Raw genomic sequence first — 26530 nt, 5'->3', positions numbered from 1 at the left:
GGTTCGCTGTCTGTAGATGATTAGCAGAATACACAATCTACAGAGTGTATGTAATGATTCATGAACATACCTACATATTCGTAGAATAATTTGATTGAATTCCACTACTCACACGTTCAATGTTATACTAATTGTTGAATCTCAACTAATAAGTTGTTGAAATGTTACAAACACTCTGCATGCCCTCTGTAGGCGGGCTATCCAGATCAAGTGTTACCAAAAGGCTACATCAAAGAGGCCAAGGAGGAACATATAAGTCTTTTTGCTATGTATTTGGTGAGTGTATCTGTTCAGTTTTGGTAGTTATATTGAAGAAACATACCAGTACATTAATGAAAAAATCCATAGATTCTGCAAGGCAGCAGATGCGATGCCTCCTCTCTTGTGTGCTTTGAAGAAGGAAAATGATACGCAGGCCTAGTACCCAAGAAGCCAAACATACAGTCAAAGTTTCCCAAAGCGAACCACAGGGTGGAAAAGAAGCTCTTCCTTAGGGGTCGAGTGTAGTCTTCAAGTTCTCCATTGGAATATGGATTTTCTTTTTCCTTTATCTCATGTCTATACAAATCTCAGTGTACAGTAAGTTTATATGGAATCTCAGCATTTAAACAGATTACTAAAGTACCAGTAACAATGTGGTATTAATGTCAGTTGTCTGTAGGGTTATTAGGGTTATTACTGTCTGTTATTAGGAGGCCAATACTGGCCTTTTATTTCAAGGTCAAGAGTAAAATGTTAATGTTTGATTTTAAACAATTAAATGGGTTTTAAAAGTGAAATAGGAAATATAGAAAGGAAGCCAGTGTGTTATTCATTGGTTCATTAGTATTCTGTTTGGTTATTATTACCTTTTACAGTGTTCTGTTCATTGACGGTACACCAAAGCTACATCAGTAGTTGAATTAGGCTTCTGCATTGACCTAATGCATCATGATGATGCGGATCTCTGTAAAAAGTTTATAAGGGTCTATTAGGAGTCACAAAGTAATCTATTAGAACTGTTATTGCAACTGTTTCATTTAAATTACTGTTTATTACAGAGTAATGTAACAGAATGAAGATAACAAATGACACACATTGTATGTGTTGTTGGGTGAAAATGTTACTGAATGTAGAATTTTTCTCATGTTTACTCGGTTTTTGCAAGAAAACATGATTGGCTGTAGGCTTAGGAAACATCGGTATTTTTGCAGAATGTTTGTGAATACAGGCTGCACCTTATACAGTATATTAATGTTATTGTTGATGGTGATGATGACTGAGAAGAGAGAAACAGCAGCAACAACAATGACAACAACAACAATAATAATAACAATAATAATAGCCATTTCAACAGAGAAGACTATTATTATTATTATTATTATTATTATTATTATTATTATTATTATTATTATTATTATTGTACGACAGCTCTTGTGTTTATAGCATAGTTGCTAAGATTTGTTATTGTGTAATGATTATGTGTTTCTCTTGCGATGCCATTTATTGGTGTTTTATGTATAAACTTGTCAGAGGAACAGTCTAATAATAATGCATGTGTGTATTTGTATACGGAGGTGTATGGCTGCTATATTACACCTTAAATGTTGCATTTTAATTATTTCTGTAATGATTCTTTCTCACAGATTCAAATTCCCGTTCAAAGGAAAAGTATTCCATTCACAAGCTATTGGATGACAGCATTATTTGCCCTTGGCAACTGAAGATGATGTTACTATGGAAACAACTTGTGATTCTATCAGTCATTGGCTGCCTGGCAGGTAAAATCTTGCTATTTCTTTACCACTGATTATATGCAAATGTGTTACATTCAGTTCATATGTATGTTCTGACACAGTGTTACTGTCATATTCAAATGTACAGTTTTTAATGTCTCTGAGATACTTGGTCTTCTGCTGAAAACTTGCTGGATAGTATACAGGGCCCAGGGATTATATGCTGGAACTAACAAATTAGAATTAAAATTGAAATACTAAATAAGCTGGTATTTATCAACAATAGATAATTTTCTTTTGTAATTCAAAAATACTTTTTCTCAGGACCATAATGGCTGTGTACTAAAAAAAAACGTCACAAAAATTTTCATATCAGGAATATCACAACAAAAGTTGTCATATTTCTGTTTTCTTCTTTTTAAGGCTCTTCATTGTTACTTGCCATAAAAAATGCTACACATTGATATGTAAATATGCATAACCACAGTGGTAATGCTGTATTTTATATGTATTGTTGCATTGTGGCTTCCGGTTTAATCTAATTTAAACAGAATTATTTAAAAAGACTTATTACACCTAAACATAAAAACACATTGGAAATGGATACATTAAAAAACTGAAAAAGATGAATTGGATCAGATGCTGTTGTGTTTATAGAACATCATTTTTCATCACGTCACACAAATCTTCTTTTTCATAATGCTGTGTATGCTCTGTGTCTGAGAGGGAACACATTACGATGCATCGTCTTTCACAGCCAGCTACACCATGCAAATGGATTTAATATCATTTATGAGTATTTCATGACTTTAAAGCCACTTAACATTTTATACAAAAATGCATTTTACTAAATGAAAACATCTAAGGCATTTGATACATTGCAAAAAGAATACTATAATATACTGCAATTATAAGGTAATTGTAATGGCATTTCATACTGAAAAAGTTTAAAGTTATCATTTACTATATAATAGGGTTGTAAGTACATGTAAGGCTCATGTATCATGATTTTAGCTTTTCAGAGATTTTTATATACTATAATTCTTGTTGGGCTGTTTAGTATAAATATGATGAATTATAATCTGTTATATCTGTTTAGAATTTAACTTGTTCAGCTGCAGTTTGCACAGAAGTGTTTGCATTTTTTAAATAAACTTCAAAGACATAAGTGACATAGGCTTCCAACACAAACATTATTTACAATTATAAGATGGGTTGGTAATCCCTCGCTCCGTATCAGATGCTTAACACGTCACATAAATTTTCATACAGATTGAAGATTAACATTAAGTTGCTAGCTAGTATTCTTCGAGGAGCGGACACTTGAGGGACCCCCTTTGGTAAATTTAGCGTTATGGAAAAGGCACTTAGAACCTCAAAAGGGAGGTGCTTCCAATCATCTGCTCAAAAGGGCTGACAATGCCCCCAGATCTGACCTAGGTAGGCTTTGTGTAGTTTATGCGCATAGATCCATACATGATGAGGATCCCTACTGGATGATTCCTGAACGGATTGTTTCATTGTCTTTTCCATCAGACACACAGTGGTGCTTCTGTTTCTGTTAATTATATGGTTCATGATATGAAGCTGCATACTGATGTCTCCTTATATTTTATATTTACTGGGTTAAACTAACAACAAATGGCTTGTTGCAGGTTTCAGAATCTCTGCTGCCCTGCAGTCAATCTACAACAGCTTGTGTTCCTCTAATATAGTGTTTCCCAATCCGGTCTTCGGGGACCCACAGACAGCCCATGTTTATGCTCCTATCGGGAGCAGGGAGGGAGCAAAAAGGTGGACTGTCTGGCAGAGAGCTGGGAGGGAGCAAAAAGGTGGACTGTCTGGCACAGAGCTGGGAGGGAGCAAAAAGGTGGACTGTCTGGCACAGAGCTGGGAGGGAGCAAAAAGGTGGACTGTCTGGCACAGAGCTGGGAGGGAGCAAAAAGGTGGACTGTCTGGCAGAGAGCTGGGAGGGAGCAAAAAGGTGGACTGTCTGGCACAGAGCTGGGAGGGAGCAAAAAGGTGGACTGTCTGGCACAGAGCTGGGAGGGAGCAAAAAGGTGGACTGTCTGGCACAGAGCTGGGAGGGAGCAAAAAGGTGGACTGTCTGGCAGAGAGCTGGGAGGGAGCAAAAAGGTGGACTGTCTGGCACAGAGCTGGGAGGGAGCAAAAAGGTGGACTGTCTGGCACAGAGCTGGGAGGGAGCAAAAAGGTGGACTGTCTGGCACAGAGCTGGGAGGGAGCAAAAATTTGGACAAAAATTAGGATCAGATTGCTCTAACAATTTCTGAGATGATCCAGAATTCACCTCTGTTCCTGTGCACACCACGATTAGAAAATCCCAGGTGTGTAGTATATACAGTACTGTATTAAACAAAGCAATTTAAAATGGCCTGTTACGTTGGACTGTACTGTTGTCATTACTTTTTATATGCTAGCCTGTGCAGCAAAATATGGGCAGTTCTTAATAATATCAAACCCTTGAATATTAGGGAACATCTTCAAATATGTTCATTACAGCCATTTGTAAGTGATTTGGCTGTCATTTACTTCATTGTCATAAAGATGTTGTATTGTGTAATAGTACAGCAGGTTTATCTATCTCAACAAACACTACAACGAGAAAAATGGGACATTCAGATGAAGTTTAAATAATGAGAGTATTTGGTAGAAATGTACTTAAGAAGGATAATTATGGTGTGCTGGTTTCATCTTACTATATTTTCCGGATTTGCTTGTGGCTTCAAAAGTGTAAAATGAACTGATTCGAAGGCAGGAAATCTCACTTGAATATTTTACTCCCGTTTGTTAAAAGAAGATAAAAGATATGCTTCAGGCCTAGTGCTAAACACACAAGCTGCTGCCTTCATACGTTCCTGATCTCTGCAGCTCTGCGCCCCCTCCCCCCATCTCTCACTTACGCTCCATCCACATTCAGTCTCAGACAAAACAGACCCTCTTCTCAACCAATACAAAACAGTTGAGTTAAACTCTTACATTATCCTATGATTGCTGAAGTGCATTACAGCGATTTGAACTGAATACTATTACAGTCACTCTGTAGACTGATGTTGCTGCAGATGCTGTTCTATGTACTTAATGTAGGGTTATTCATGGGTGTAACATGATTATGGATTTGCCGTCCATTTTGTACTGGTGTATTTAACAAACATTTTTGGCACCGCATGTTAAGTGCAATAACATCAGGGTTCGAGGTGTCCTGGGATGCACAAGGATGTCAACCCCCACTCGAAAAAATGACAAAAACCATCCCCTTCTGAAATTATATCATCCCCCTCTCCACTCCTCTAAATTGTTCTGTGTAATTTTGCTCACTTAAAAGTAAATCTCCAGACTATATGAGGGTTACAACATAGTGTAATTCCCCCACTCAGCAAAATGTATCGTCATGGAATCCCCGCGACCATGCCATCCCCCTTGAAATATTTTTACACCTCGATCACTGACAAGCATTCAGTTATGCAAAGCTGAAAATATGACACACCACAGTGATTTAAGAACTGTTAAGTTAAATTGTCACTGTGTGCCGTGGAATATGCCAGCCCCATATGTCTGCTTTCATTTCAATGTTTCTTCACATCTGTAATTTTGTATTGCAGGAAAAAAAAAACAAAATACATTTTTAACAATTAAGGAGCCGCATGGTGATATACTGCATCGTGTATCTCTGCTCTCTTGGTTCAGTTTTCCAGAACTTTCCACCAAAGGATGCAAACACTTGCAGGATTCAGTCCCCCAGTACCCATGCGTTTAGGGTGTTTCCTTTCATGAATATCTGAATGTCACTTACTTAATCAAATCTTAAAAGCTGCATCCATCGTGTTACATAAACAGGAGGACAAACATGGTGTCATTTAAGCCTGAACGGATTTCTGACGGTGAGTGTTATGTTAGCGATGAGCCAGGGCAAATTAAACAGCTCCAGCACAGTCTCCGCTGTGAAAGATTCAATTAAAATGTTCAGTCAATCTGAAAATTGCTTGTATTTTTAGGATGCGTTGTTTTGGATGCATTCTCCAGGGATACAATGACCTGAATAGGCATTTTTGTTTAATATTAATATTATGTCCGTTTATGTGTTTGATTTTAATGTTATTATTTATGCCTATATATGCAGTACAGTGTGAAAGTATTAGACAGTCAAAGAGAATGTTTCAGGCTATTTATCTGGGTAGTACATGCATATTTGCTCAGAAAAAAAAAACACAATTTAACCTAAGAACATATGCAAATTAACAGTAACACATTAAAAAATAAGCAAGAATTTCTTCTGTTCTTCAAAAAATGACTGATATCTTGTTGAATGACTAGATGAACACCACTCTGGTTCCCAAGCCTCTCCTCAGGGGAGCCCCAGACATTACATTTCTTCACATTTCTCCACCAGCTCACTTTATTAATTAATTTCAGAATCAGAACCAGAAATTTGATTAGTGAAATAACTTGGTGAGGTCTTTATTTTCTAAACAATGTGGGGTAGTGGTGAAGTCAAAAACACACGGGTGTATGTTACGTGTGTACAGTACACAACTGCCGCAAACACTGGTGATCTTAGGGGAGGTTTTGAGAAGGCTAAGCTGACACACTTTGACAGACATAATTACAGTTTTTTCCAGTCATTTTAACGCGTGTCTCAATACCATGTCCACTTTTTCACAACACTTAACACATGCACCGTACCAGTGGACCATGTGAGCTAAACTATGTATACTGTACGTTTGCATTGCTTTGACACAATATGCATTCAATCACCACTTCCCCCAAATTTCATGAATACTTCTCTCAGTCAGTGTTCGCCGCCAGCAAAACTTTGTACAACCACACCCGATTTTTCAGACGTTTAGATAATCTGTTCAAAACAGTTAACTTTCAGGTCAAAACCTAATGAAATTTAGAGCACTGTAAATTGAAATATGCTGCATTTTGACAGACAAAGGACACTATGCACTTGCACTAACACAAATAATTATGTTTTTAGCAGAAATTTCGTATTTTTGTTTTTGTTTGCTGCTTTGTTACCATCTATACAAATGAGGCCATGGAGTGTCCCCCCCCCCCCCCCCCCTTTACTTTTTGCAAGGCAACACAATGTAATCTGTGCAAAAACAGTGGGTATGGCAACACATATATTACAGTAAAACATTTACATTTATTCATTTAGCAGGCACTTTTATCCAAAGCTACTCACAGTGAAGTACGGTAACTACAGGGACTGTCCCTCTGGAGCACGTTGGGGTCAAGGGCCTTGCTCAGGGGCACAATGGTGGCACCTCCTGGGATTGAACTCCCGCCACCATGGAAGAAATGTGACAGGAAGGAGAGCCACCATTGATGCTCCAGGCCAGAGGGGCGCTAACATCAGCAGTGTTATTGGGTGACAGCATTTGTCATGGTTATGGCAGCATGAGTCACTTTTGGGTGAATTGTGAAATGTTTTGGTGGTTGCGGGGCATTTTGCACCAAAGGTTAAGTGATGTGTTCAGGTGTGTATTGGTACAGCCCACTGTGTTAAGTGTTGTGAAAAAGTATACATGGTATTGAGACAAGTGTGAAAATGATTGGAAAAAACTGTAATTACACTGCCTATGATTTTGCACAGTACAATGTGTGTGTGTGTGTGTGGGGGGGGGGGGGGATATGTTTATATTACATTGTGGGGACCAAATGTGATAAAAACCAGTCATTTTGACATTGTGAGAACCACTTTTTTTGGTCTCCACAAGGAGAAACTCAGTTTTATAAAAATCTGTGAACGCAACCAGAAAATCTCAAAAATTTTGTATTTCGATTGGTTACTTAGTTAAGGTTAAGGTCATGGTTAAGGTTAGGACTGGGTAGGGGTTAAGGTTGTCATTGCTGGAATTAAATGAATGGACGGTCTCCACAAACATATGGAGATATATAACATATGGAGATAAAAAATTCTATTTTATAAAAATCGGTGACTGCTGTGAAAAAACTAAAAATGCAAAAACTCTTGTATTTTGCTTGGTTACTTATGGTTATGGTTAGGGCAGGGTGGGGGTTAAGGTTGTCATAGTTAGCGTTAGCGTTTTTCCCATTGAAATGAATGAGCGGTCCCCATAAGGATATGTTTACCCTACATGTGCGTGTGTGTGTGTGTGCGTGAGTGTGTGTGTGTATGTGCCTGTGGCTAACCCTGATGATATTTCATAATTAAGCAGGACAAGCGCACATCATTCCTGTCACATGATTTCTTTCTCCCGTTTGTGTCTGGGGTGACGCTTTTGGCAGTAAATGACATTCTCTTTCAAGTTCAAAAGGAAGACGCGCTTTCTGTTTGTCTGAACTCTGCATGGCATCGTTCGTCAGTCAAACTGCTCTAACATGAGTGATATGAAGGTGCTTAGACCAGTGCTGTGTCCCTCTGCCCGGCCAAAACGCAGTGAGGCAGAATGTGGAGTTTCTCCACTGGACTTAGGGAGCGGGACGTGGGCATTGACTGCGGCAGTGTAGTATTAAGCAGATCAAAGAACCTTATTTCTTTTGCATGTAATTGTGCTGTGTTTTATCACTGGGATTTTGTAGGTGCTGCCATCTGCTAAGGTTTTCACCATACAAACTGCAGCAATATTGAAGCTAACAACACGTGACCTAACTCTGCACTGTGGCTATGCTGTTGTAAAATAGCACCATAAAATAGGGCTTTTTAAAAACCATTTTTTCTTATAAAGTTTCTGCACAAGGTTCAGCAAGAATATTTCATGCGTGACCCTCTTTGTTGGCCCAGCTGGTTCCTTTCACCGATTTTAGCCCGGAGAAACACTCCCCAGCAAAACAGATGTCGGCTCACAAGGCTGTAATGGTGCATGTTGCTGAAAGGGACAGAGGAAGAAAAACAACAAATTAAATTTTTACAGCCAGTCAGGGGGTGGCATGATGATGCAGTGTTTAGCACTGTCGTCTGACACCTCTGGGACCCGGGTTCGAGCCTCCACCAGAGTTCCATGTGTGTGGAGTTTGCATGTTCTCCCTGTGCTGTTCTGGGGTTTACTCTTGGTGCTCCGGTTTCCCCCCACAGTCCAAAAAACATGCTGAGGCTATTTGGCGATACATAATCGTCCATTGGCGTGCATGTGTGAGCAAAGGGTCTGTGTCCTCTGCAATGCAACACTGAATAGGACAAGTGGTTTCAGAAAGCGGATGGACAGCCCGTCAGTCCAGTTCCACTGAAAGAATGGATCAAAGAGCAAATGCGTGCCCATTTATGATGATTGCTTTTCAGTGTTTAAGTTATTGGCAGCTGAGGTAATCAGTTCAGTATTGGTGTTTTAATCATCCACGAAGGCAGTAAGTATAACTCAGGTGTAATGACTGGTGTGGTATAAAGAGTAGAGAATATTAAATGAGATGTGGCTCGATTTATTACTGTCTACATGGGCTTGTGCAGTATAGACAGATCACAGCACAGCACCTAATATCTGATGATTTCAATGACAACTCTAACCCCTACCCACCCCCAACCAACTGAATTTCCCCCCAGAGCATCAAAATAACAGGTTTTTATCACATTGTGGGGATATTTGGTCCCTACAATGTAATACATACCTAATCCCCCCCCCCCAACACAGACAGACAGACAGACACATACTGTACACACACACACACACAGACTAAGGTAGTCCGCAAATGAGTCTGGATTTGCACTAGTTGCTGTAACCTTAAATCTCTAGTTTATATTTCCTAAGAAATGTCAGTGTCTGCAAAGACCCCCCATGAAGTGAATTAGCAGTATCTTCCCGGGTTTTGGTACGACTGATATGTTACCGCCAGCTGGCAACTTAGCTAAACAGAGATCAATGAACTAACGTTTTTCTTTTTCCTTTCAGCTTTTGCAGAAGATGAAATGTTCCTTGGTCCAAGGTGGATAACAGAACCCAGCGATTTGACACTCCCCATTGATTCCCCCGACCAGGAGGTCACCATACCATGTGAAGCAGGCGGGGACCCCCCCCCACAGTACAGGTCGGCCCATCGATGTGTCGCACTGCTTCCAGAAGCCTCCGGTTTAAAACCATCTCATGAAATATTGCACCCTAGAAATGTTTGGTATAGCACATTAAGAAAAATGGAAAACTGACTCTGCATATAGATTGCTTTAGACATAGATTAAAAATAACATCGTTGACACTTACCTCTGCACAAAATCTCCCGGCGTAACATTGATTTCTTTGGCGGTAGGCTAGTAGTTGATTTAACTGCAGCATAATTACTTTAATCTAAGGATTTATTAACAGTTCAGTGTTGCTTTTTAAAGCTTATATCACCAGAGACATTTGCTTCACTGCTTTTGGGAAAAAAAATGCCAGTAATTGGAATCACTGGCCTTTCTGGGTCCTGTCTTGTTCTTTAACTACTATACCGGAAAGGGCACTTGCTGTTGTACCCTTGAGAGATGTGCCTCAGCTGGAATGCGTTAAGTAAAATCTGTCTGGCTGAGACCCAGGTACGACTGGAAACTAGTGCTCATGATTAGTTTGACTGGATAATGATTTCCGAAAAGCAAATTAATTCAAATTCCATGATGAAGCTATATTACTTTATCCACAAATGCATGAAGAGATAACATTCATTAAGTGCTCTCCACTTAAGACTTACTTGCAAACCTGTCAAACATTTCTTGATAAATAAATACAGAGGCCGGCGACGCTCTTGCGCGCGCTTGTGCTTCGTAGCTCGGTCAGCATCGTGTAAGTGCATCGCCAGCAGTAACCTTCTGAGTGGCGTTTTGTTTAACACGTACGTTTGCTCTTGCTTATGTTTGTTGAAAATCTGCATCTTAAAGCAGCAGGGGGCATCATCACATGTGTGTAAACACAGCAATTCACATTTATCTTGCAGATGCTTTTTCCCAAAGTGAAGTGCATTTGAGATGGCAGGGTCAAACACTCCCTGGCACAGTTGGGGTTAGGGGTCTAGCTCAAGGGCCCAACAGAAAAATCACTCTGCCGACCGCGGGATTTCAGCCAGCAACCTTCCGATCACGTATACCCAGGGTTCCAAGCAGGGAAACGTAACTCTTCTTTCAAAATAGACAGCCTTGACCTTAAAATTGAATCCAGTATTTGAGGTAACTGTACTGCCAAAACATTAGCGTAATGCTAGCTGGTGTCTTCACTTTGCCTTTACTAAAATTGCAGAGGTTGTATAAGCTCATCTTTGCCATGTTGTTTGGAAAGATTAGGAAGTATACGCACTTGTCAAAACGAATTCAGGACAGTGGTAGGGGAAGTTACAGTTCTCTGCAATTCCATACAGATATTCAAACTGCATCTCTGTCATCAACACGTTAAGCTAGGAAGCCATGGGCAGAACGCAGTATTATCTAAGATTTACATTCTTTCTTCTAGTCAGTGTTTCCCAATCCAGTTCATGTAGCGGGAGGGAGCAAAAGTGTGGACTGTCTGGCAGGGAGCTGGGAGGGAGCAAAAATATGCAGCGTCTGTGGCTCCCCAAAGACTGGGTTAGGAACCACTGTTCTAGATGTTTCAGATGAATCCTGGTACAGTGTGGGCTTTGATCAGTTTTCCCCGTTGAATATTGCTGCAGGAAATCCCTTATTCTTATCAGTGTCCAAAAGCAACTAGGAGCATGTGGTTACTGCAGAGAGTACAGGCTATATGTACAAATATCAAATCCTTGACTTATTTTGTTCAGTTGTCTCATGCAAGGATGACGAGGAGCTAAGCAGAGGATGTTAAATATGATGGCTGACGTGACAGGAAGGGACAGACCTTTCAGGTGTATACTTGGACAGAAAGCTCTCCTTGCTGAAGTGTTCTGTCCTGTTAATGTTCCTATCTGAACAGTTCAGAGAGCCTGTGTGTAACTAACTGAGAGATAAGGTCCCCTCCGGCTAAGTGTGGCCTTTTGTCCTGATGCTTAAAAGTGAGATGCTTCATTGCACCATAACATATCCATAACATAACATGAATACACAATGTGTACAGCACCTCAGCCTCAGTGCTACGCTAGACAGGAGGATGTTGTAGAGCGGTGTCTTTGAGCTCATCAGAGTAAATTGCTCACTCTCCTCCCTCTCGCTCGCTGTCTGTTCCTCTTTAAAATTCTGCAGCAGTAAATTGTTATGGAGTGGTTTTGAAGATTTGAGGAATACTGCATGATGTTGACCTTGATTTCCAGTGGTCCCATCTATCAGCGCGGTGTCAGTGTTGGGCAAGAGGTACCCAAAGCCAAATCCCAGAGGGTGGAATCTGAAGCAATGCACGATGAGCCAAATTATACTGCGGATCATATGAGTATTGAACGAGTAACCAGCTGTCAGAAGAAAGCGGGTTTATTTCCATGTGGAGGAAAGTAAGAAAACCCACCTGGTTATGAAGAAATGAAAAATCTCAGGGGGTTGTATCGTAAGATGGCGCCTCCATCTGGTCATCAGTATGCTGGGAAAAAAAACAGGATAGCAGGAAAGTAAAATGCAAAAACAACTGTTGCAAGAGCGTCAGTCCACAAATGTATGATTTTTTATTTTTTTGAGAGAGAGCAGGGATAGGGAATAGTGGGCAGGACGTTCCTGTGGAGCCAGCGGCTCAGCGTGCCGTGAGAGCAGTGATCCGTTATTAACACAAACTGAAGTCAAGATAGCAAAGCCAGCAGGTAGAAGTTGTGGAAGCAGACATGAGTCTTGGCATCGTTACTATCCGAATTCACGTTCGTGATGTTGTGGCTACTTTGATGTTGTTACAAGTTCCCATGACGAATTCTCTTCACTGAAGCATTTAGCTCCAGATAAAACACTTAATGCAGAACTGAAATCGCTATAGCAATACACCGTGTTTTAGGGTTAGCGGGTTTCTCATCAAGCAAGGTTTTGGGCATCCCAGCGGCTGTAGGTGGAAGAGTACTGGCAGGGGGCGCTGCTGTCAAGCTCTGTTAGCTAGTCTTTACGTAACGCTTTATGGGTGAGGTCAGCCAGAGTTCAGACCGCTGTGCTCTTAACAACAGCGAATATGCTGCATGGTTTCTCAAAAACGTGTCCACCGTCACAACTGGCCATAAGGGTACAGCTGTGTACTGTGGATAGGGCTGATCGGTAAATGTGTAAATAAGTGAATAACGTCTTTGAGTAAGCAAACGGTTGAGTCATCTTCTGCTGATGGTCGGTGACATTTCTAGGTACACTTCCAGTCCGTGTCGGGGGGGGGAGGGGGAGGAGTTTTACCGGCATTATTTTCACATTTGGTGTGTTCACTAGCGCGGTGGAACATCTCTCAGTAAAAATAATCATGCTTCGTTCTGATGTTTCCACTCCATGAAATCTATCACCACAGATGAAAGAACCGTGTTTCAGCTTCCATAACTAACCTATTATAATTGCCCATTTCCATTCATTGATATGGTTTTCCATCTGTACACCTGTAAGTTATGCAGAGTTAATTGACAAAAAACGTTTGACTTTTAGGTAAACTTTTTCTTTGCTCATCCCTGCTTTGTTTGTGGAATAATGAATGACTGCTGGAGAGTCCGTGCCGTGGCAAAGTGCGGCCCGGTCTGCTCCTGCGAGGCCAGATGGCTGATGGTGTCTCTGTCTTTTCAGGTGGTCACTAAACGGAACGCTCCTTGTTCTCGGCAGCGACTACAGACGTCACACGTCCAGGGGCGACCTAATCATTAGTCGCCTGGACAGGAACCACGACACGGGGCTGTACCAGTGCACGGCGCTGAGCCCACTGGGGGCCGTCCTCAGTAGGAGGGCCAGCCTGCAGTTTGCCTGTAAGTCATTAGCTCTGTCTCTGAAGAGTCTTTCTGCAGTTCTCTGCCTTTTTCTTTGGAGCTGCACACCAATAAAAGACAAAAGCCTAACATTTAAACGGTGTGAATGACAAACGCACATTCTCACGCACTCTACAAAACTGGGGGAACATTAATGCATCTTGATTTTAGTAATAAATGCATTTCAAAGGTTGTCACCATTTCTTAGTATGTTTCCCCCAATGCAGATGTGTTACTTTACAATATAAAATCAGTCCTCGGAGACTCGATATAAGAGCCTTTTAAAGACGCAGTCAGATCACAGCCGCCGCCACACGCCCTGCCTTCTCGGGGTCCTGCTATCGATCTTTCATATAGCTAACAATCCCAGCTGGGGTCTGGGCTCAGCTTCACTGTCCAGGTTGGGGGCGATAGAGGCATCACATTCAGTCGTTTGATTGGTCATCGCTGTGCGCACGCTCACAGACAGCCGGCTGGACTGCAGGCCCCTCCCACATGTGGAGGTCAGGATATTCTGGCACAGGGTTAATCTGTATGAAGCCCTTTTTAATTTTTATTTAAAAAATGTCCATACAGAGTTATGCTCTGATCTTTCAGCTCTTGCTCTGAGATGTTCCTCTCTGCCTCGGTTATAGAAAACAGCTGAATATTAATGTGCAGCAGAGTCTCGGATTCTGCACAAACTCTCTGTCCCTGTGAACTGTGCCCTGGTGAATTCTGGCCCCGACAGTAACATGCCAGTGCCAGTGTTCTGGGGTATAATAATAATAATAATAATAATAATAATAATAATAATAATAATAATAATAATGATAATAATAATAATAATAATAATAGCAATATGATGGTGGCAGAGGAAGGATAGTCCTCTAAAGCATATACAGTGGTACCTCAGAACTCGAACTTAATCCATTCAGAACTCCGGATCGAATCCTATAAAGTTCGAGTACTGATCGAATTTTCCCCATAAGAAATAATGGAAGACCAATTAGTTGGTTCCCGGCCCCAAAAAATTAAACCTAAATATGTTTTTTTTAGCAAACACAAAATGAACCGGACAAAACAAGAAGAGCATATACTGTACTAAACACATCTAAGCGCATTTATCAAAACAGTAATTTGTAAAGTAAGAAAATAAATGTATCCAAACAATGTGTAAAGTTAAAAACAATGTGTCCTGCCCCGATCGTCCGCTCCTTCCGTGTGTCACGCCCCCTCGTTAACCTCGTGTGGAATCCCCGTGTCGTCAGCTGTTTCTGGTTGTTGTCATTAGTCCTCTGTATTTAGTCCGCGTTTCAGTTTGTTTCCCCAGTCCGGTCATTGTATTGTCCGTCTGCGTTTTGCCTGCCTTACCTGTAATTAAACCCTGTATTCCCCGATACCCTGACGTCTGCGCCTTTGTCTCCGTTCCGTCCCCGCTGGGCACGACAATATCATTATAATTAAATATATTAATGGTTTATTATTAATATTAAAATAATTATTAAGATCTTTATTTTTTTATGTATTTTATTATATAATAATAATTACTGTTACTGTCTATCATTGTTTAAATGTATTTTTACTGTCTTAATATATGTATTCAGCTAGTGTAAACATGTACGATGCTATCACAGTGAATGCGAGGCTGAGACAGAAGCTTTACCCTTTGTTTCCGCTGAGAGAAGTGCGTGACTCATTTCCCCACGCGTACAAGTTATCTTAGGTCGGCGTTCACGGTTTGACTTCTGAGATTCAGATCAAGTACTAGGTCATTTTTTTTTCAAACTGGTTGGTTCGACTTTTAAGAAATTTGAGTTTTAATGAGTTCGAGAACTGAGGTACCACTGTATATACTGTATATACATACATATACATATAAAGCACATACAAAAGATAGAGCCATGATTATAAAATCCTCAGTATGTGTTATTTTCACTGCATGTTCAGATGGCTCACCTTTTGTAAATGGATGGATGGTATCTATACCAGGAAGAGCCGCCTTCACTTGTCATACAGTAATTAGGCACAATTCACAGAATTGAAAAAGATGTACTGATATTTTACACGGAATGAGCTTCACCCTCTGTTTCATGGAAAATATAAAAACATATGTCAGATTAAGATGCAAGTATAATCTTGTTTAAAATTTCAATGCAGAATTAGTCTTGTTTGATATCATTGTAAATCATCCGTTAACATCAATTTAACTTCCAAAACCTCATGATTAAAACATCCAAGTATCACAACCAGCTATTTCTTGCAGTAAGTGAAGGATGTACATTTAACACTGAACTGAACTCAGCTGTCAAATAAATAAATGTGAAATTGACCTGATGAATTGATCAGCTGATACTGAAGTATGAGAGAGCCCCTGTCACACAGTTAGTGGCTTTATGTAATACTCTGCTGTTTACAAAGACAGAAAAGATGACTGCAATTTTAAATATTTGAAATAGTTTTTATTTTCTTGTGTGTTTTTGGCCGGCTCTGCTAAATTTGGCACTATTATTATGGAAATTAATCTTTGCGTAAAGATCTGGGTTTTGGTACGACCCAAAATCATGCGATCTGCTCTGAACTGTCATCTGGGTTTTGGTACGACCCAAAATCATGCGATCTGCTCTGAACTGTCATCTGGGTTTTGGTACGACCCAAAATCATGCGATCTGCTCTGAACTGTCCCAGGAGGGGACTTGGTGTTTTATTCTTGTGCAAAGTACTTAACCTGGATTGCTTGAGTAAAACATCCCAAATATATAAATAGGCATAATTGTAAACTCTGCCTGGTGCTTTATAAAAATCATGTCTGCTGAGCAATGATAATAATATTGTGAGATAAGGAATAAATGGGACATCGGGGTAACATGATGGGATACACGAGCGTGTTAATCCATGCACTCAGATAGACAGATAATATCATAATGTATTGACATTTAACAATGGCAGGAACAATGTTGCACGCCAAAAGCCAGCTATGAAGCCAGAGTCAGGATTGTTGCATAACAGGTCCTGAAAGATTAAAGTTTATTTTAATATATTTTGTTTTCCAGATACTTCATCTAATGCTGGAAAGCTAGTAGTCATTTAGCTTCTTATTCATGTGACAATTTTTTTAGAAAAATTGTAATGTAATATATACATGACCCACACCACACACACACACACACACACACACACACACATACAAGCACATACCATGGGCAATTTACAGGTACCAGTTCACCTAATTGGATGGGGTTTTTTTAGAGAATAAACAGGGATATGGGTACAATCATCCACATGCATATTTCTTAAAATAAAATAACAGAAACACCCTCCTTACAGGACAGACTTTCCTGATTTGACTGGTGTCTGGTTTTCATGCACTTCGAATGCGATGCTGGGTTTTCCATGAGGAGATGTTGGCGTTAGTGTCTATCATGGGATGAGGAGCAGTATTCTGGGCCAGGTACAAGCGTGGCGTGCCAACGTGTGCTAATTTACATAAATGGATTGAATTACGCCCATTGACATGGAAACTAATTCTTTAAAGTGCAGGATTAAACTGCATTTCATATTGGCTGTTATTTCTGGCAGTGAAAACTGTTGTTAATGATGTGCTCTGCTTCAACTCTGACTCACATCTATCTTCTCCAAACTTCCACATCTCGGTCTAAGTGAATCACATGCTGTTTTGTCTTACGGTACAGAAGATTCATTACATCATAAAGTTATTTTTGTTCAGCAGCATTTAAAGATTCCAGTAACTTCTGTCATTAATCACTCATTTACTGTGACGCTTGAAATATTGTGAGAAAATAATTATTTTAAGTAGTGTGCTGATACTAAGAAGTAACCACTACAAAGTGGATTTGAAAATACTGTAGTTTATGCAGAATTTTGCAGGATGTCATGGTAATGCTGCGATTTCCTTAGCAATCTTTATAAGATTATTGGGTAAATTTACATGTCTGAATATGTGGATGAGACACTTTTGTTCTGAGATACCTAATCTTTAAAAACAGTAAAATGAAGGCAAAGCCACTATGGTAAATAACACGTTATTCACTAGGTTTGTGAACATTAATGAACGTGCCTTACTTGCAATCATAAACCCGCATACTGCCCTACAGTATATACATCATTGCAGCATGTAACTCTTCCTGAATCAGTTTTTCTTTTGTCATTCTCATTTGTAGACTTAGAGAATTTCAAAGCCCAGCTGAGAAGTGCCGTCTCAGTGCGCGAGGGACAAGGCGTGGTGTTGTTGTGCGGCCCCCCGATGCATTCTGGAGGTAGGGCTAACAAAATGCCTGTTCAGGTGGGGGCAAGGGGCTGAGCTGATTAGTGACTAAGATGGTAAGATGTCTCTCACACCCTGTATGAATCTGTCCTTCACAGATAGATTTTATCTAGTGATTTCATGCTTCTTTGTCCCAAAATGATGGTACAGAAATGCAGGAAAATGTGTTCAAAATGACACAAAATGTTGTTTTACATTTTGCTTTTTTTATAATTATCAAAGAGTATGTACTGTACATGCATATGCGTGTGTGGCTGTCTTTCCAAAATTTGCCGCACCATGGTATGATATTATTTCCAGTGCCAATGATGACTGGAAGTTTTCTTGCCTTAGCTAACCAGTTTGTCTGCTGATTGTCTAAAGGCTTTCAGTTATGCAAGAACAAACTGAAATGCACTGATTTGGTAAACGAAACGTAATCTGCTACAAAGCGTATTATACCAGATGGCTTACAGAATAAATAAAAAATGTCAGTTATATGCAGCCACAACAAAGTCACCCTACTGGCAGGGCTGCTAGTGGTTTCAGCAGTGACCAATCAGCTTGCTCGAATACGTTGTCACAGCAACAGCTACTAAACTGTGTTTTTTGCCCAAAGATGGTGAAAGCAGAGTTGACTAAACCGAATTGAGCCAGAAACGTTCTTGTGAATAAAAATGAGATATTTCTTAATTTTACCTCTTTTTGATACTGAATTGTGATTAAAGACATATGTTGTTTGTTAATTTGTTCATTCATTAACTAATTCATTCATTTCTTTGACAGAAGCATAGTTCTATTGCTTCATTTGATCTGAAGTCTGAAATGAAAAATATATAAAATCACACCATAGGGACTAGTATGTTTTTTCATTTGATCCCATTCATTCAATTAGAGCTAAACCTGTTGGAAAATGAAAGGGGGTTATCCTCAGATTGAAGTCTCGACCCAATTCCAAGCCAATCCAAATTCAGCAGGGTGCAATTTCAGCGAAGATTAACTAATCGTTTGCACAGTAATCCCAACTCAAATTTAACGTAGGGATTTGGCATTAAAAACACAAACCCTAACAAAAAAATACTAATATGCTGGTGGAAGAAATATTGATGCACTTAATTGATTGGGAAAATGTAGACAAGTCCTTTATATCTGCGTGCATTTTTGTCTGTAGATTCCATATACATAGACACAGGAGATGTGCTCTTGCTCTTCCCTTTGTTATCACATGTATTTACATATTTAAATAATGCTCACCTGCCATGTATTAGACACTAGGAGGAAGTGCTCTTTCCCACAGCCAATCGATCCACCCAGTGGGTTGCTGATGTGCTCGGATGCGATTATAACCACCCCGAATATGACAGTTGGTGTGAATCACATCATAGCCGCCAGCGTGAAATGTGTGCTGACAGCCTTCTACTCAGAGACTGTAAGCTCTCCTGCAGCTTACACTCTATCAGATCTCCAGTACGTCGTTTCTGTCACTCACTGAGTACAAAACTCATTGCTAACGCTTCCGGAAATACTACTGCATGCATGTATTACCTTAAGGTTATTTCAGCCATGATTTACAGTACCTATGTCAAAGAAATTCCAATAGATTGTTTTATATGCCCCGGAATGTATTATATATTTTTTCTAGTATTATTTTGATTAAATGAGGGTGCATTCTCTGGTGTGTAATGTGGTATCTTAATGGCCATCAGGCCAGCCCACACTTTGAGGTTGTACATTTCTTTAACACCATTTTTGGTCATATCTGCTGAAGAAAGAGATTCAGCCTTTAGCAGAATAATGAGACTGAACTGCTTTCAGCATCAGTGGCCTGAATCCCAGGATGTGAAGGGTTACTTTTCACACTTACATGGCCTGCGAGAGAACAAGAGTCACTTTGCCCACCTCATAGCTTCAGGGACACCAGTCTCTGTTAGAATAGCTCTCCTCAGTGAAGCTCCTTTTCCCCAGAATGCTGCACTGGTGCTCTCCACGTGAGTGACGGAGGCGTGGAACTTAGTGTAACAAACAGGGAATCCTCAGCGACCCCTGGATGTGGGCCAGACCGTGTCCTAGGCAGAGGCAGGCCATTGTAATCCATTCACCTCCCACCAGAGTTATCAGCCATGTCCACCGAGCCTTCCTTCCTCCCTGAAAATACCCTGTGAAAAGGAAATACTGACATTCAAAATTCTTATTATGCATGGGTTGTACATTCTTATATGAATATGTAAGGCTTTACATTAACTGCACCTTTATAATGTCTTTATCATGCATTCATTGAACATTTATAAGCAGCAAGTAAGCATACAGCTTGAATGTACATCAACAACAAACATTATAATCATATAATGTGTGTCATTAATGTATATTAAAGCTGTTAAGGGATGTTAGGATGCCAGTGTATACTTACGTGCTGCACTGAAAGTTCTGTGAAGGCATCATGAATCCATTATGAAGGTGGAGTTAATGTAAAGTGCTACAAAATATATTGTATGCACAGAAAAAGTCAGTGTTATAAACTAAATTCATTACAGGTTCAGAGTGGAGAGTCTGCAGTGTGTCAGTTTGCGATGTTCACCTTTTCCTTTAATTGTAACCGTTTACTGTTACCGTTCTAATAATATTACTATTATATGTACCGTGCACTAAACTGTTAATTTCAAGTTATGTAATAAACTAGTGTTTTATTTCTTTCTTTTCTGTCTCAGAGCTTAGTTTCTCTTGGGTGTTTAATGAATACCCAAACTTCATACAACAAGACAGCCGGCGGTTTGTATCACAGGAGACAGGGAACCTCTACATTGCTAAGGTGGAACCATCAGACGTGGGCAACTACACCTGCGTGGTGACCAACTCCATCACCAAGGGGAAAGTCCTAAGCTCTCCTACCCTACTGACCTTGAGGACAGACGGTGAGGTCATTTTTAGTCACACGTCCTCAAGATCACAGCATGTTCTCTTGACAAGAATCCACGGAGTAAAAAAATATTACACATGTCCTACATCGTCTGTGAAGTACTGCTTCCTTTAATGTGCACAGAAGATGTAGCACACACTCGATCTTTCACGGCAATCCTCTTGAAGGCCTTTGTGTTGCGTTTGTCATGGGCTCGCGAGGAGCAACACAAATATATATTCTTCCAGTTTATTTAAATATTTACTGACAGTCTGAAAGTTACCCAGATATGAATCTCTAATGAAGTAACAACAACACCTGATTTATAAATTATGGCTGCATTTGTCTGTATGATTTTAAGGTGTCCAATAAAGAGTCACAGGATTCTTCTTCATATTATTATTATTATTATTATTAGTTTTATTATTATTATTATTATTATTATTATTATTATTATTATTAGTTTTATTATTGTTGTTGTTCTGTTTTGCCTCCTTAAATCTTAAATGATACCGTCGGCTCTGTGTTTGTCGCATTTATTTTTATGTCTCTGTTTATCCCCGTGTGTCTCGTGTTCTTTTCATCGTAGGAGCGATGGGTGAATATGAACCAAAAATTGAAGTTCATTTCCCTGATGCCATTCCTGCAGCAAAAGACTCTGTGGTTAAGCTGGAGTGCTTTGCTCTGGGAAAGTAAGTTACACGCAGTGTGTTTACCAACAGTGTGTGTGTTTTTTCCCCTCTAGTTCCTCAACCTTGGGCTGACGGGGGGCATTTCATATGCTTCAAGTAGTTCCTTCATCCACTTGTATGAAATAAACGCCATTTTCTCAGCCTGCTGATGGCCATGTGTAGGTTGTTGATGCATCCTACTAGTTTCATGCCAGCTTATGATCAATAGCAACTGGAAGAGTCATTTGTCGATATTTCAGCCGGAAGTCTCTTTGCGATCTTGGGTTTTTCACTCACGATTTTGACTGGGGTTGGGATTATGAACAGGAAGCTCTGTGAAGTAGGTCTGTGGAGTGATATCAGTAAGCACGGTGCCTTACTATAAAGCGATAGTTTGGGAAAGAACTAAAAATCAGATGCAACCTTCATGCTTGACTGTTATTGTGGCAGGCTGGGTAATATTGTGTTCCACAACAGGAAAGTTTTATTAATGACACCCTTCCTAATAGGTTTTATAGGGTACATATCTCCTTGAAGTGTTTACTTATCTTTCTGTCTGTCTGTCTGTTTGTCTGTGTATCCGTCTGTCTGTCTGTCTGCCCGTCTGTCTGTCTGCCTGTTTGTTTGTCTGTCTGTTTGTCTGTCTGTGGTTTGTCTGTCTGCCCTTCTGTCTGTCTGTCTATCTGTCTGCCTGTCTGTCTGTCTGCCCTTCTGTCTGTCTGCCTGTTTGTCTGTCTGTCTGTCTGCCCTTATGTCTGTCTGCCTGTGGTTTGTCTGTCTGCCCTTCTGTCTGTCTGTGGTTTGTCTGTCTGCCCTTCTGTCTGTCTGCCTGCCTGCCTGTTGCCTGTCTGTCTATCTACCTGCCTGTCTGTCTGTCTAGCCCAGTCCCTGAAATCACCTGGAGGAGAATGAATGGGGTCCCATTTCCCAGCAAGGTGAATGTGAAGAACTCTGGTGCTGTCCTAGAGATTCCCAGCTTCCAGCAGGAAGATGCCGGGACGTACGAGTGCATGGCCGAAAACAGCCGGGGAAAGAATACAGCGCGTGGCCGTCTAACATTCCACTGTAGGTGCCTCGGGCGTCTGTGCTGGCAGTCAAAGGGAACCATCTGTCATCGTGGGGGTAGAACTTAAACAGAACTGACAAATGATATATGATGCAATAAGTCCCTGATTTATGAGTTGGCATTTGCTCTTCTGAATATATGTGTGCGTGCACAAGCGTCTGAGCACGCATGCACGTGAAGTAATTGTGTCCAGTAACTGTTCCGCTTCCCCTGGTCACATGACTGTGGGAAATAAAGCTCTTTCCTAATGGAAGTTGACATCGTGCTGCCGTGACGAGCGCCACACGTGTTAACAGATGACAGCGATGCTGAGCTACTTCCGGGCAAGTGCCCTCGAAATAGGGCTGCCGCAGCCTCAGAGGGGAGCAGCCAAGGCCTGTGATTTATAGTGTGTTTTGTTGCAAAACAAAGTGGCATTATAATGCTCCCATTGCTGTTTAAGACAGATGTACGTTCTCATAAGGAGACGGCAGGTTGCCCCAGGACAAAATGGCTGTGTCCTTTGAAAGGGGGAAGTCCTTTAACTGGGCCAGAGATTGAATTTCTGCCCAGTAGAAGCACTCAGACCCCAAGCGGCCTGAACACGATGGTGCCGCTGGAGTTTGCTCACCAGGGCACCCGGTCAGAGCCGCCTTTTGTGCTTTTCCCGCAGCAAAGCCCCACTGGATCCAAACGATGCAGGACACGGCCGTCTCCGTAGGGACCGGCCTGTACTGGGAGTGCAAGGCCAGTGGGAAGCCAAAGCCCTCTTACAGCTGGCTGAAGAATGGGAAGATCCTCGCCTCCGAGGTAACGAACGCACCGCCGTGAAACGCCACTGACCAGCTCTACAGGCAGATTCTGCTTCCGCTGTCACCACATTCTGCTTAGTTCATGCTAAATCCAAAAATGTGCCAACAAGCTTAAATATTCTGATTTCAGCAGGTATTCTCCCTTTGTTCGTTATTGTTACAGCTTATATGGTTATCATGTTATGCCCCTCAGATTATTTCAGCTTCACTAACGCAGGCCTGCATCTCTGTCTCTCGGTCTCAGGGAAGGCTGATGATTGAAAATGGAGTTTTGTCCATCTCCTCTTTGGACCTGTCAGACGCTGGGATGTATCAGTGCATCGCTGAAAACAAACATGGAACTATTTACTCCAGTGCTGAATTGATGGTCTTAGGTAATGTTATCTCTTCACAGGTCTATTTCCCACTTGCTATTGCCTCGCTAATAAATTATTGAAATTCTGAGCCATCTCCCTGAACTTTAACTCAACAGCTCGCTGTTCTGCGATGGTGTGGGAACTGCTTTTGTGAGGAGGCTCTGTCAGGTTCCCGCTTAGGGAAAGTCTGAAGGCTTCTCTCCCGAATTCCTGTTATTAACTTCAATTCAGTGCAGTTTCAATGGGTACAAAGTGGAGAAAATTAATTTTTCTTGTCGCACTGATTGATTTTTGGATCTAATGCATTGCAAATGATGCGCAGGCAGCCGGCAGATGAGATGTTGACAATTTGCAAAGACTCTGTTTGCCTGTCAGATGAAAGAGAGGAAGCCTCTCTTGTCAAGATCCTAAACAGAGGCTTGTGCCTGGCGGAGGCTGCCTATTTCCATTGTGAACCAAAGATAAAAGGCGACCCATAAATAACTCCGAAAAAAGCTTAATGAGGACGGTGATGTGATGCGGTGCTGGAGCGGGCAGCCACAGCCTCGCTTCTGCTTCCTGAAGCGAGGGATGCCCCGGAACGGCGTGCGTCTCGCTGGGGGTCTGCCCCGAGTCAGCCTCGGTGACACGCTGCCTCCTTGAAGTCTCACTGACGCGGCTCACGGCCTCGCCTCCCCCTCCCCCTTCTGCAGCCTCGGCGCCCAGCTTTTCCCGCGACACGCTGAGGACGGTGCTGAAGGCACGCACAGGAAGTGAGGTCGTTCTGGAGTGCAAGCCCCAAGCTTCTCCCCAAGCTATTAAACTCTGGAAGAAAGGGAATGAGGTCCTGCACCCCAACGAGAGGTAATTTACGATATGATGATTGATACCATGCAGTTATCCCAGTGCTTATGGGAAGTTTAACCATGTTTAATATCAGTGACAAAAACAGACTGAGCACTTTTAATGGGAAGTAAACCGAACCATTAACCAATGTGCGGCTCTGCGTGTTTTTGAAGAAAAGTCTTAAGTAATACAAGAATGAGGGTCTTTTACATCAAAAGCAATTAATAAGATTTGTCTGTTGCATTGCACTGAAATGTAAACAATCATATAATAGTAATAGATGAAAAAGATCAGTAATTAACACGCTGACCTCAGCAGTAGCCAATATGGCGACATGGAAAATATATGAATCATAAATATATTTAATTTTAGTTGCTATTTTAAGTCATGCTACTTGTCATATATACATTTACAATATGTTTGAACTGAAATTCTGAAACAGTCTTACTGTTTTATGTTGGAATATAATATTTGTAAGTCTTTTTATATCATCTCAGTCCATTTACTCTGAATATCTAAAAATATAATTCCTGGAGGGAAAGTGAAAGTCTTTTAGCCGACTGTCTTACCGATAACCCCCCCTCCCCCCCCCATCTTTGGTTCCTTCTTGGCCCCTCATTTGGAGATGCCACTGATTTGCTGGAAGCTAAATTTAAGAATGGAATCCCATTAAAGCCTTGAGTTTAAAAATGCACAGAGTAAGATATCCCCTGCCTGAATCAGACAAGGAGCACGGCAGGTCATTCTGTTTTTTTAAGCGGTGGTGATCTGAGGAATTATTCACAATCAATGAAAGCTTTTAAAATACAACATCTGCAGGACATACTCAGAATATACAATAAGCTGCAGGAAAGGAAAAGGCTGTTGCAAAGGTATTGCACCAATAACATGTAAAGAAAATATAAGGCGCTATATATACCAAGCTCATAAAAAATAATTGTGACACACAGCATTTTCCATTCAGGTCTAAATTAATTTTTGTTTGATTTAAACACACTTGATTACTGGGCACGTTCAGTTATTTTCTAGCACAAATGTAGTGCCTCCGGTAAGTAGGAATGCCAAAGGTTCGACTGAGTCCAGACCCACTCTTGTCTTTTCCAGGATTTCACTGTATCCTAATGGAACATTAAGGATCTCAAACGTGACCCGGCGGGATGGCGGCAGCTACACTTGTATAGCGCGAAACCAGTTTGGAACTGCGAGCACTACGGGAAGACTGCTAGTTACTGGTGCGTCCCATTGCAGTGCTTTTTGATGTTAGCTGTTCATTGGCTCATTTGACAAGTGTGGTTTAAGTCACAATCACCCAAGCACTGCTAAGAGAGGCCACTTCATTTAGCATTAAATGCATGATAAAGGGAAGCATGCAAGTTAGTTATGAAATATATTTAATAAGAATAATGGCACTTTCTGTTGCATTATACTGTATTTAAAAATTGCCAGTGATCCTGACATTAGAAGATGGATGGGTGGATGGATGGATGGAGGAATGGATGGATGGATGGATGGATGTACAAGAATCAGGTGCATCTATCCACCATCTAACTGCATATTCGACACATTTTTTCCTTGTTTAATACTCTTAGAGAAATATTTTGTACTGTACTCCTACTCCTACCTATCGTGCTATAAAAAGTTTGAATATCTATGAATTATATGGCAAGTAATGGCTGTGCAGTTATGGTAGAACAATTTAAAAATAAAAATTGCCAAGATGTGTTAATGATATGCTGCAGTAATTGTTCTTTTGGCCGTTAATCTAGCGAGCATGTGAAAGTGTCCTGTCCTTTTGCACTGATTTAGAATGAAGTGACTGTTTGAATCCTAATCATGGAAAGGCAGTAAATCCTGCACCGTCTTTAACGCGGAGCGGAGGCAGTGTGATCACGCCGCTCGGATGCCGACTCGGCCGTTTGCTGAGCTGCTGTTTCATCCCACAAGGTCGTAGCTCTGCTCTGAGACCCTCATGCGGATCCCTTTCATATTCTTACCTTTCATCCTTTCATATCTGCTTTCTATTAATGGGAGCGGCGTCCCAGGGGACCCCCACCCCAAACGCTTCAATGTAGGTTACAGTGGACTTGTGGGCAAATCAGATAAGCATCCTGCACACGAAAATACCTTCCAAACCTTATTCATACCTGCCTGAGATGGTTTTAATGTTTGCTTACTAAATTATACAGTCTGCAAGT

The 26530-nt window shown here is 40.9% G+C and overlaps 1 protein-coding gene across 2 annotated transcripts in view; it reads left to right on the top strand.

Moving 5' to 3' along the window:
• Positions 1-26530, top strand: part of LOC111834587 (contactin-3-like) — a 75934-nt gene that overhangs the window by 26498 nt on the left and 22906 nt on the right. For both annotated transcript variants that reach the window (XM_023794059.2, XM_023794060.2), the window contains 11 exons: positions 1626-1760; positions 9587-9722; positions 13315-13490; positions 17651-17746; positions 20439-20642; positions 21216-21318; positions 22178-22362; positions 23016-23152; positions 23399-23528; positions 24203-24353; positions 25440-25567. In XM_023794059.2, the coding sequence (XP_023649827.2) occupies positions 1626-1760; positions 9587-9722; positions 13315-13490; positions 17651-17746; positions 20439-20642; positions 21216-21318; positions 22178-22362; positions 23016-23152; positions 23399-23528; positions 24203-24353; positions 25440-25567 (1581 nt within the window). The remainder of the gene's footprint in view (positions 1-1625; positions 1761-9586; positions 9723-13314; positions 13491-17650; positions 17747-20438; positions 20643-21215; positions 21319-22177; positions 22363-23015; positions 23153-23398; positions 23529-24202; positions 24354-25439; positions 25568-26530) is intronic.

The sequence above is a fragment of the Paramormyrops kingsleyae genome, chromosome 8, assembly GCF_048594095.1.
Source record: "Paramormyrops kingsleyae isolate MSU_618 chromosome 8, PKINGS_0.4, whole genome shotgun sequence".
Lineage (NCBI taxonomy): Eukaryota > Metazoa > Chordata > Actinopteri > Osteoglossiformes > Mormyridae > Paramormyrops > Paramormyrops kingsleyae.
This window is presented reverse-complemented; position numbering and strand designations above follow the sequence as displayed.